Source organism: Salvelinus namaycush, chromosome 3 (assembly GCF_016432855.1).
Source record: "Salvelinus namaycush isolate Seneca chromosome 3, SaNama_1.0, whole genome shotgun sequence".
NCBI lineage: Eukaryota > Metazoa > Chordata > Actinopteri > Salmoniformes > Salmonidae > Salvelinus > Salvelinus namaycush.
The window spans coordinates 27,775,170-27,787,937 of NC_052309.1; the positions used below are offsets into that span (position 1 = coordinate 27,775,170).

At 42.8% G+C, this 12,768-nt stretch overlaps 1 protein-coding gene across 1 annotated transcript; it reads right to left on the reverse strand.

Annotated features, from left to right (window-relative positions):
* Positions 1 to 3,766: 3,766 nt before the first annotated feature.
* On the reverse strand, positions 3,767 to 11,778 carry LOC120043812 (neuronal acetylcholine receptor subunit alpha-10-like). The gene is made up of 6 exons (XM_038988408.1): positions 11,766 to 11,778; positions 8,365 to 8,510; positions 8,044 to 8,198; positions 6,257 to 6,503; positions 5,607 to 5,892; positions 3,767 to 4,769 (listed from the first exon to the last, which is right to left on the reverse strand). The coding sequence occupies exons 1-6, from the start codon at positions 11,776 to 11,778 to the stop codon at positions 3,913 to 3,915; spliced, it is 1,704 nt and encodes a 567-aa protein (XP_038844336.1). The 3' UTR covers positions 3,767 to 3,912.
* Between the last annotated feature and the right edge of the window lie 990 nt (positions 11,779 to 12,768).

The following is a 12,768-nucleotide window of genomic DNA, read 5'->3' on the forward strand; positions in this document are numbered from 1 at the left end:
CCATCCGTCATTCCCGCAGTCGCCCATCGATGCAGATGGTCAAAGCGATGAGGGAGTCAAGATCGGTGGGTAACTCCCGAGCAGCAAGCTCATCCTTAACCACCTCCGAGACGCTGTGCAGGAACATGAATAACATTGAATAACACATTAGTAAATGGCAAAAAAAGACATTCAAAAAATAAATCATATGGAATAAGATTTTGAAGTGTCTGTCCTATATCTAGTAGCTATAAGAAAGCTCAGTAATTGTTCTTGTTGTTTTGGCCACATAAAGTATTCATATTCCTTGACTTATTCCACATTTTGTTATGTTACAGCCTGAATCCAACATGTATTAAATATAGACACAACACCCCATAATGACAAATTGAAAACACATTTTAGTTTTTGCAAATGTATTGAAAATTAAATACAGAGATCTCATTTACATAAGTATTCACACCCCAGAGTCAATACATGTTAGAATTTTAATTATTCAAGCTCTGTCAAATTGGTTGTTGATCATTGCTTGACAGCCATTTTCAAGTCTTGCCATAGATTTTCAATCAGATTTAAGTCAAAACTGTAACTCGGTCACTCAGGAACATTCACTGTCTTCTTGGTAAGCAACTACAGTGTAGATTTAGCCATGTGTTTTAGGTTATTGTCCTGCTGAAAGGTGAAATCATCACCCAGTATCTGGTGGAAAGCAGACTGAACCAGGTTTTCCTCTAGGATTTTACCTGTGCTTAGCTCCATTCCGTTTCTTCTTTATCCTGAAAAACTCCCCAGTCCTTAATGATTACAAGCATATCCATAACATGAAGCAGCCATCACTATGCTTAAGAATATGGAGAATGGTACTCAGTAATGTGTTGTATTGGATTTGCACCGAACACACTTTGTATTCAGGACAAAAAGTTAATTGCTTTGCCAATTTTTTTTGCAGAATTACTTTAGTGCCTTGTTGCAAACAGGATGCATGTTTTGGAATTGTTTGTATTCGTTACAGGCTTCCTTCTTTTCACTCTGTTAATTAGGTTAGTATTTTGGAGTGACTACAATGTTGAGTGGGTTCCTTCCTCTCCGGCAAGTGAGTTAGGAAGGATGCCTGTATCTTTGTAGTGACTAGGTGAATTAATACACCATACAACATGTAATTAATAACTTCCCCATACTCAAAGGGATATTCAATGTCTGCTTTTTTATTTTTACGCATCTACCAATAGGTGCCCTTTGCGAGACATTGGAAAACCTCCCTGGTATTTTGTATGTGTGGGGTATAAAGATGAGGTAGTCATTCAAAAATCATGTTAAACACTATTATTGCACAGTGAGTACATGCAGTGAGTACATGCAACTTATTATGTGACTTGTTAAGAAATGTTTTACTTCTTAACTTATTAAGGCTTGCCATGACAAAGGGGTTGAATACTTATTGACTCAAGACATTTCAGCTTTTCATTTTTAATGAATTTGTAAACATTTCAAAAATCATGATTCCACTTTGACATTATGGTGTATTATGTGTAGGCCAATGACAAAAAAATCTAAATTGAATCCATTTTAAATTCAGGCTGTAACACAACAAAATGTGGAAAAAGTCAAAGGGTGTCAATACTTTCTGAAGGTACTGTTTTTAACCCCTTATTTTTATTGGTACAAAACTACCTCCATACTTCCATTCATTTGTATGGGTTACTTTCAGACGAGTCCCGTGACACTTGTGGGGGTCATAGAGCAAAACAGAGAGCACCATCGTGTTCTTTCCATTGAGGGGTCATATTAATTAGTAGGCCACTGTTCGGACACTACAGACATTTTGTGAGAAGATCGATTTTCATCTCCTGGTCTGACAAACAGCGCTGTAGATCTGCCACTGTTGCCCTGATGCAGAAGGGCAACAAAGGCAGATGTGGTGGATTGAGACGCAACCCATTCAAAAAACTGATATCCCCATCTTAATCTGACGGATCTGATGGGGATTTTTGTATTATTTTCATTAGATTGATGCACAGGTGCGTCAATAGACTACTATTTTAAGCGATCCGGTTCAAAGAGTTGTCATCTGAATTAATTCTATGAAAACCCTGTTTTCAACAGTGTGTGTAGTTTGGGAGTGTATGTGAACGGTTGTCATCGTAAACAGGATTAGTGTCTAAGGGAGATTACCCAGAACTCTCCGAATGGTTTTAAAGTTAAGATTAAATTGCTTTTTCCAATTAATTCACAAAGCTCTAATGATGTTAAAGGGTTATTGGATTACACTACTACATGTCCTAATTTAGCTTCACGCTGGTTCTCTTCCATGTATCCTGTCCTATTCCTCACAACTGGAATGTATGAGTGTATAACAGTATTCCTTTCCCATTCATGGCTCACTGAAATGTTTACCTGGGCTTACAAAGTGGGAAAAGTCAGAGGGTTTTGAAAAGTATGAAATATTCAATACATTTAATGGCGTGGTTGCACATTTGCTGCTATGAATTTTGGAAACTTCTTTATGGTACAAGACAAGTGATAAACATCAGATACATTGTTCTTAAGCATGGCCCATACCTATTATTTTAACATTGTCATACTATACTGTATCTACACATCAAGTCTTCAAAAGTGTCAAGTGAGCACTAAAAGAAAGTGTGCACTTATAAAGTGCTGTGATTCCCATGCAGTGACTGGCAGGCCTGAGAAGTACACTTAAAACACAATTGTCCAATGACACAGTCCATATGGAGTGTACTGGATTCTTCACATACAGTAAAAGGACAGAGAAAGGTAAAATTATATTAATACAAAAAGAAGAGTGTGTGTGTGTGTGTGTGTGTGTTAACTATTCTTGTTAAAGAAGAATAGTAAACTAACCAAAATTTGACCAATTAGGGACATTTAGTTAGTCCCCACGAGGTCAAATGCTATTTCTAGGGGGTTTAGGGTTAAGGTTAGAATTAGTGTTAAGGTTAGGAGCTAGGGTTAGTTTTAGGGTTAGGGTTAGGTTTAGGTTTAGGAGCTAGCGTTAGGTTTAGGGCTAGTGTAAAGGTTAGGATTTTGGGTTAGGGTTAGGTTAAGGTTTAGGGAAAATAGGATTTAAAATGGGACTGAATTGTGTGTCCCTACAAGACTAGCTGTACAAGACTGTGTGTGTGTGTGTGTGTGTGTGTGTGTGTGTGTGTGTGTGTGTGTGTGTGTGTGTGTGTGTGTGTGTGTGTGTGTGTGTGTGTGTGTGTGTGTGTGTGTGTGTGTGCGTGCGTGTGTGCGTGTGCGTGTGCGTGCGTGAAGAAGAGGACTGTACCTCTCTCGGTTTCTTCCTAGGTTCTGCCTTTCTAGGTAGTTTTACCTAGACACCGTGATTCTATATCTGCATTGCTTGCTCTTTGGGGTCTTAGGCTGGGTTTCTGTATGACCACTTTGTGACAAATGCTGATGTAAACAGGGCTTTATATATACATTTAGTTGATTGATTGTTTGCATGTGTGTGTTGATAATAGTCTCAGGGTGGCAGAAGATATGCTTTGGCTCCATTCCACAGATTAAGTGTGTTCCTGTCTCCTCTACAAATACTTTAGATCCACGTAGAAAACATATGTATGGTGATGATACAGAGAAACTGCCAAGTTGCCCACCTCTGTATCAAGAGATTATCCTCCAAATAATCCTCTTCATCACAGCCTTGGAACATAAACAGCTAGTACACTAGGTACAAAAACACATTTCCACATACACAGTATCTCCTGTGGTAAACTCTGTGAATGGTTTAGTTGGCCGCTACTACCCCTCGGAGTAGGATAAAGTTGCCATTAGAAACTGAGCTAAGGTCTGTTTGGGATCCCCCTTAATGGTTAGGGTCAGTATTTGGGAAGGGTATGATCTGATCCTAGATCTGTGCCTAAGGGTAACTTGTACCCGGAGCCTTCTCCCTCTTCTCTCTGCACGTGCTCAGACAGCCTTGCCCATGATGAGGAGGCTCATGAGGAAGACCATGATGAAGAAGAGCCACATGAAGAGTCGGTCCATAACCTTGGCCACCTTCCTCCACTCACCCGTACGTCTCTGGGTGGAGCGCTGGTCGTGGTAGCAGCTGGCGATGTACTCGATGTTCCTGCATAGCGCTTGGTGCTGACACACACACTGGGCCCTCACCACCACCTCCCTCCTAACCCTAGCCTCTGCGCCTCCTAATGATCCTTTCCTTCTTTCTCCACCTCCTCCCACACAGCCTCTCTCTCCTCCTCCACCTTTGCCTCTTTCTGCCGCCACTGCTCCTCCCATGTACCCACTTTCTCCTCTGAAACCCTTCTCTCTTTCTGCCTCTCCTCCTCCTTCTTTCTCACCTCCTGCTGCTCCCTCCTCCTCCTCTCCAGCATCTATACTCACAAACAGGTCGTCTTTCCACCAACTGGGCTCAAAGGTTTGGTATGAGACTCTTTTCACATCCAGTCTATCCCCCTCCTCTTTCTGTGTTTTTACGCCCACGCCAACCCCTTCCTCTCCACCCATCCCTCCCATGCCTCCCAAGGACTCCCCATTCACATCCCAGTTCGTACTTCTGGTTTGGGGGTTGATATTGTGGTCAGGTGGGAGCTCGGGCGGGGCCTTTTTCTTGGGGGTGCCGGTGAAGCAGTTCTCTCCCACCTCATAGACAAAGCAGATCCGCGCCAGGTAGTGCAGGATGAAGCGGCGGGCCCACTCAGGGACGGGACGCGCCTCCGGACCACAGTGATGGATGTTCATGATGAAGATGGTCAGGGCGGTCGACGCAGTGATCATCGTCATGGTAGCAATGTAGTACTTGCCTGTGGGGAAGTAGTGATCAGCAATACAGTCAATTCCATGTATAACAACTCTCACACATTCAAACATAATCATCATTATTCAATGTAATGGTGTACATTGACTTACATAATATCACTTCCTTCAGGATTCTAGACAGTGTTAAATAGACAGACAAGCATAATTGCTCCACAGAGGGAAGACAGAGTATAGGTTATCGAGTTGTGATTGCGGCACATTAAATTATCTGGACAGCCACTATCGACTGGCCTCTGTACCATTACATCGACATTATCCCACAAACACCAACACAATTTATTACTTTGCTGATACCTTCTTTGTTGAAAATGTAAAAAACAAATGTATTGAAATACTATTGCAAAAATTCCTACTTCACTTTTGTTTTACTCTGCCTGCATCCCAATGTTGATTCAAAATGCATACGCACTTTTTGCTTGTCCCTATACTATTTCACAATAAAATATGGAATAATATACTGAATAAACATACAAAATATGCTTCTTCCGTATTCACAAGGTCTCCCTGCTCTGTATCACATCTCATCTATACAGTAGACAGGGAATTCAATTTAGCAGCAGAGAGAGGCTGTATGAGGATGTGCTGAGTAAGACCCATTAAATATTTACTAAGCATCTCTGCCTGTGAGTTTATGGGAGAAGACCTACAAAAGTCTCTGAGGAGAGATGGTCAGTCTCAGTTAGTGTTGGAGAAGGAGATAAAATGGCCTCAAAAGCCCAGAGGAGAGTATATATTCTCTGATTGCTGTACTCATGGCACTCTCTCTCTACCCATCTCTCACTGTAACACCCCCACCCCCTTCTCTCACCCCCTTCTCACACCTATGAGTGGTACGTTCTCCGAGGGTGGCATGCTCTCTGCCACTAGCAGCTGAAACACGGTCAGGGCCAGCAGCACGGTGACCCCCAGGGACACTTTCTCCCCAGAGTCAGCTGGCAGGTAGAAGCCCAGCGGGGCCAGGAAGGAGATCATCATACAAGGGATGAGCAGGTTAAAGATGTAGAAGGAGGCCCTGCGTTTCAGGTGCAGGGTGTAGGTGATGTCTGGATAGGGGTCCGAGCAGCAGCCGTACAGGATCACGTTCTTCTTGGCTGGCATGCCCAGTACCTATAGTTAGGATAGCATGGAATAGAATAGAAATGAATGGCCTACGGTGATCTAGCGGTCTAAGAACACTGATACTTTGAACCTCTGCCAGCATGGGTTCAAATCCAATCCAATGCTCTTTCAGCACACTCCTCCTATCTCTCTCTATCCTATCCAATGAACAAATAAAATACATGTATTGTGCATCGTTGAATAGAAACTATGGAAACAACTAGATAAGAGAGTCTTATAAATGCAAAAGTGTTTTCAATCAATAAAGTGCAAATAGGGAATACATATCAGGCTTTGCCCATACAAATATCAGCAAAAGCACTGCTATAGATAAAGGATTAAAAAAATGTCTAAATTAACTAATAAATCTGACCTCCCACTCTACATTGGCCACGAAGTCGGCCAGGTCAGCACTGTCCAGGGCGTTGACCAGGTCCATCTGGTTGCCGTTGTGTGTCCAGGAGCCGAAGGTTAGGCGACACTGCTGGGCATCAAACGGGAAGAAGGACACATCCACTGAGCACGAGCTCTTAGTGATGGCCGGCTGGTCCCACATGATCTGTCCATCGTTACGGATCACCACATTGGTCTCCATGGAGCTGGCGAACTGGTCATCAGCACTGAGAGGAGGAGAGCAAGGTGAGAGGAAGGGAAAGTGTATGAGTGAGAGGGGAGATTGAAGGGAAAAGGAGGAGTATGTAGGGAGGGAGGATAGAGGGGGGAGAAGGAGGACAGGGATGGTGGGAGGAGGAGAGACGGAGGGAGGAAGGAAGAGAGGGAGAAGAGGCAGAGTGTGTGAGGAATTCATTGGTGAACAAAGAAGGCAATTAAAAGCATAGAAAATGTGTTCTTATCTACAATAGATATCGTCAAGTCACTAAAGACTCTTTAGAGGAGTGACTGGGAAAGGACAGAGGGCAGAAATGGAGGGAAGGAAGATGGGCATGGAGTGTCTCACAGAGAGACAAAGGATGTGATGACGGTCAGGCAGGATGATTGAAAGATGATTGCCGGTGCGCAAGGAGAGTGGGGAGAGCAGGGGTGGAGCCCTCCTCTCAGAGCCCACTTCTACACTCAGAAATCTCACTACACTTCTGACCTTCATCACAGGGACTGGACTGAGCTTAGAACTTTAATAGTCATGACCCTAAAAGTTTGAAACTTCTCAGAAACCAAAGCTTAGGAACTGAATCTGCATTCTGTGGCATCCCCCTACTATCAATCGTCCTCCAACAGGGATTTGGTAATTAAGCATATAAAGTGTTAGTTTAGGTATGGGATTATTGTGAGTCTCATGTAACACACAACCCTCAGACCTGTCCAGATATTTCCAGGAAAAAGGATGTAGAAATGCTCCTAGTCTAGCCTGTTGTAAAATGATTACTGATTCAGTTGTAATAACAACAAAGGGAGATTAAAACATAACAAGACTGTGAAAGAATGAAGAGCTAGATTATTCCACTAATACAGTGTTTCCCGGTGCAAAAAATATATATATGAGACAATCCTGTGCATCTAGGTCCGGGTGCTGGATTAGGTAGGAACAACTAGTATCCAAAAACAAGTTTAAAAACCGCATACTAGAAAAGACAGGCGACCAACCTTGTCTTTAGTTCTATTTATTTTTCATTTCAGGTTAAAAAATGAAAAATAAATAGATGTCAAGGTCAGTTGTCCCTATTTTCTAGTGTGCAGTTTTACAGTTGTTTTTGGAGAGTGTTTCCCAACTGTGGGCCAGGGTCCATTGGTGGGACAGGGCTGGTATCTACTGCGTTATTGATTAAGACTTGATTCTGGCTAGAAACACTGTCAATGTTGAATTGGCACATTGCAGCAACGAAAAACTTGAAAGGCTGTAGGTAGCCATAAATCATAACAAGTGCCAAGAGATTTTCCTGACCACGTAGCCTAACCAAGACAAACCCTGGCACTAGTCATGGTGCAACAACAAGAAAGTCCTGCTCCAATACACTGTGATGAGCATCAGAAGTAGACTGGTTACCTGGACACCCCGTGAGTAACGGCTTTTAGGGTGTCCAGCTTGTGTCCATGGCAACACAACAGATATTTGACGATGAGGGTGAAGAAGAGGAGTATGAGGAAGAGGACAACAAACCCGTGCAGGGAGAACCGATGTGTCTCAATACCAGCCAGGCCTACTTGTTATATAGGACAATATCAGGCCTCCATACATAACTACTAGGTATACGGATGGTATCGAGACCATCGTAGTCCTCCTTCTTCCAAGTGAGGTAGGCGTCCGTCCACACCTGCCGGATCCACAGGTACGTGGTCAGGATCTGGTTACGCTCATCCTACAGAAAAACACACACAGGTAAAGAGACAACAAGTACTGAAACACACAGGTCCAATGATTACAGGTAATGAAAACATACAGAAATGGTAGTATCAGAGGAGGCTGAGGTGTGCATGTGATGTGGGGTCATCATGGTGACCTTGTGCATGTGTTTGTGTGTTTACCATGTCGATTATCTGTGAGAGGGTGATCTGCAGTGTGACATTGATGATGTGGTCCGTGTCCTCCACTGGTCTCAGAGCGTTGGTGTAGTTAGCGAATAAATCAGTCAGCAACTTCTGAGCATACCTCCCATGAGCACCAAGACTCACTGCCACACAGAGAGAGAGAGAGAGAGAGAGAGAAAGAGACAGAGAGGGGGGGATTATATTATTCAATATTCAAATCCAAGTCTCAGTTTCTCAAAGGAATGGGAAAAATTGGCTCTGCAGTATCCCAGCTCGATTAACCTAAGAGCGACCTTGGAAACCACTTAATGATGTCGTAATTTGATAAGCTGATCACAAAGCTAGCTCTACATGTCTGTCTGGTCCCTTATGCATGACTCACTACAGTCATTACATTTGATAATGTTAAAGTAACTTTTGGTTAGGCTTCTTCCTATATGTAGGCACATTTAAGGTATTGCCCTTTTGTGCGGTTGCCCTTTAACTGCAGGGTCACTGGCAGAATCCCTGCTCCAGATGTTTTCCCCTAATCGCTGCATTGATGGAACTGGTGGGATAGTCCTGCAGTCTCTCAAGCCTTTCTTGAAAGAGTTCCTGTAGGGGTTTGGGCCAGCTTCTTGAGGGCCCTTAATGTTTGGAATTTGGTTTGGCAAGAAACACACAAACAATGGCAACACTCATGTTTATAAACCTTATGTCAATTTTTTATTATTTAGAAATTAAATTTGACAGACAGACCGAGGGTGAGAGAGAAAGTGACAAGGGAGATGGAGACAGAGAAAGGGGAAATGTTAGAGAGATTAACAGGGAGAAGTAAACAGAGGTGAAAAGGACAAAAAGATTAGGGGTGACTTTAGTGTGAGGGGAGGAAAGAGAGAAAGGGTTGAAGCAATGGAGGGAAGGAGTTAATTACTCAACGCACTGGAGAGAAACGCTGGATATATGAGAGAGAAGGAAAGAGAGGGGGAGAGGAGAAGGAGAGGGGGACAGAGGCAGATAAGCGGAAAGTTAATTACAAACAGTAAATGAGATAGTGTGTCCATCTAGAACTGCTAAATCCCTGTCCATTCACTTCCTACTGCAGACAGCACAGCGCAGCACAGGCACGCCCCGTGTGCCACTACTACTGCAGAAAGTTAAACACACTCAGTGCCTCTACACTTACTACTGCCAAACATTATAGACACTCAATCTCAAACAATGCATGTGTGTGTGTGTGTGTGTCTGTACATGTAACAAAGCAGTGTGTGTGTGTGTGTGTGTGTGTGTGTGTGTGTGTGTGTGTGTGTGTGTGTGTGTGTGTGTGTGTGTGTGTGTGTGTGTGTGTGTGTGTGTGAGATAGAGAGAGAGAGAAAAACACCAACTTGAGACTCTGCAAGCAGAATTCTGCAAGAATATCCTCCATGTAGAACGTAAAACACCAAATAATGCATGCAGAGCAGAATTAGGCCGATATCCGCTAATTATAAAAATCGATTAAATTCAACAACCACCTAAAAGGAAGTGATTCCCAAACCTTCCATAACAAAGCCATCACCTACAGAGAGATGAACCTGGAGAAGAGTCATCTAAGCAAGCTGGTCCTGGGGCTCTGTTCACAAGCACAAACAGAGTCCCAGGACAGTAACACAATTAGACTCAACCAAATCATGAGAAAACAAAGATATAATTACTTGACACATTGGAAAGACTTAACAAAAATACAGAGCAAACTAGAATGCTATTTGGCCCTTACAGAGATTACACAGTGGCAGAATACCTGACCACTGTGACTGACCCAAAATTAAGGAAAGCTTTGACTATGTATAGACTCGGTGACCAAAGCCTTGCTATTGAGAGGCCGCCATAGGCAGACCTGGATCTCAAGAGAAGACAGGTTAAACTGAACTGCACTTCCTAATCTCCTCCCACATTAGAGACACATATTTCCCTCAGATTACACAGACCCACAAAGAATTAGAAAACAAATCCAATTTTGATAAACTCCCATATCTATTGGGTGAAATACCACAGTGTGCCATCACAGCAGTAATATTTGTGACCTGTTGCCACAAGAAAAGGGCAAACAGTGAAGAAAAATCTTTGTAAATACATCCCATATTTATGTTTATTTCCCCTTTGGAACTTTTGTGAGTGTAATGTTTACTGTTCATTTCACTTTTGTTTATTATCTATTTAATTTGCTCTGGCAATGTAAACATATGTTTCCCATGCCAATAAAGCCCATTGAATTGAATTGAGAGAGAGAGAGAGAGAGAGAGAGAGAGAGAGAGAGAGAGAGAGAGAGAGAGAAAAAAATTAAATTGAGAGAGAGAAAGAAAAAAATAGAAAGAAAATTTAGTTAGAATAACAGACTTGGTGTGGTCTTGATTACCCATCTGCAGTACTGTACATGTGTGAATGACTCTCATAGAGCTTCAGTAATATCCTGTACATACACCATGTATTGCATGTCAACCAACAAGAGGACTTGGTTACAGCACCAACCACATCTGTGAACCAGGCATTCATCCCATAACCTCAACCCCTATCCCCGAGCCCATAACTAGACAACAACTCTGTGTCCTAGTTGTAGCCCATTATGACTAGGTTCCACAGTTTTCCCTGGTCACGTCACACAGTAAATAAGCAGCAGTGTTAAGGATTGAAGGTTGGCTCTGGGTAGAGCTACGTTGCATGTAAGCTGACCAGATGCGTCTGTTTGCCTTAAGTTAAAGAGATAGTTCACCACTAAATCAATCTTTGTCAGATGTTGTCATACTTCAAAAGTGATCTAAAGTCCACTCATTATTCCATACCATCTTCTGTGTAAATCACACATTCAGGAAAATCTCTATACCTCAAATCCAAATGAATGGGAACGATGAGACCAATCTAATTGCAGCGTTATTGGGGTTGAACTACAACCTTTTGTCTGTACAACTGCGTGTGTCCTGTGTTGTTGCCGTTGCCTCCTATGCACACTGAAGAAGGTCTTATACCCTAAATGTTTGGCGACAATACAAATAAGTGCTGTCCTATTTTTGTTCTGTGTAATAATGTGTACGGCACACAGAGTGGTCCATTTACATGTTTATCTGCTTCTGAGTTCAGTCAGCACCCCATCAGCAGCTCACTGGCTGTCATAGCCCCATTCTCTCTCAGTCCAGCTCAGCATCCATCCATCCATCCATCTCTGTGCCAGTATAAAGTGCTGCAGCCACACTGCAGAGGGCTGCTGTCCCACTACTACATTCACTGGGCCACAGCGCGCTCTCTCTCTCTCTCAGCTCCTAATGGAACAGCAGGTTTACTAATCTGTTCTTTAGTTCCTCGTTCTCCTCATTGTTTCTTCTTTCACTCTGTGCCAATTGTTTCTATCCCTCTCATGTGTTCTCTCTCTCTGCCACTGTACTCACCTTTCCGTCTCATTCTCTCCTTCGCTCTTTCTCTCTCTTTATCTCAGTTACGTACTCTCCACCTCTATTTCTCCCTCCTCTCTATCTCTCTCCCTCCATCCTTCTCTCTCTCTATCTCTAGAAAAGCAGGTTCAGTTGTTTGGTGGGTTCATGAGGTGTGAGTTTAGTCAGCGTTTTTCTCCAGCATTAATCTAAGCGCCCTGGTGCTAACGGACCATCACATGCCAACTGGCAGACACTTGTCTAACTACCTACTGTATTGCCCAAAGTGCACACAACACACGGACATGAGAGGGAACATACACATGGAGAAACCCAAATGTATGTACCAACTAGCACACACATGCACAAACACATGTAGGCCTACAGTAGAGCATAACAAAACATACATAAGAGTAGAAATTACACTGTATTGGCTCGTTTCCCAGATATAGATAAAGACTAGTCCTGGAATAAGAAGAACTATCTGAGTGTGTATTGTTAGACTGACAGGGCCAGGTTTGATTATCTGTCCCATCATGCCATGAGGCAGTGAAGCGTCAAAGCATGTACTCCTACCCTGCCAGAGGCATTGTGGGATTATTTGCTATAATCCCGCTCATGCCCTTCACTGTACCCTCTCTCCTCTAGCATCTGGACACACACACACACACTGACACGCACACCCACCAGCCACTCCTTGAAGGCAGAGAGCACTCTGGCATCAACTCTAACGGTAGTTTCAGAAGCACGGACCTCATCTACACTAACTCTGGGTCATCACCATCTGGTCATAGAATTTAAACGCTTTCTAACCACAAATAATTTTTTAATCACTAACCCTAATTTTAAACCTAACCTTAATCCTAGGTCACATACACGCTTATCATTTAAAGTGATACTGCCAATTTTTACATTTTATTTTGTTTAACTTTTTACTGAATTTGACCCCGACCCTAATATCTCTATTCTATCCTCTGTGTGAAGAGATTGAAAATGTACAACATAATCAGAACAAGAAGCC

Bases quoted from the DNA above. Each gene is read 5' to 3' on its own strand.
- LOC120043812 (XM_038988408.1), bottom strand. The intron at 8,199-8,364 runs GTAAACACACAA...GTTTTTCTGTAG, and splicing joins TCTCACAGATAATCGACATG to GATGAGCGTAACCAGATCCT. The intron at 6,504-8,043 runs GTAGGCCTGGCT...TCCTCCTCTCAG, and splicing joins GATATTGTCCTATATAACAA to TGCTGATGACCAGTTCGCCA.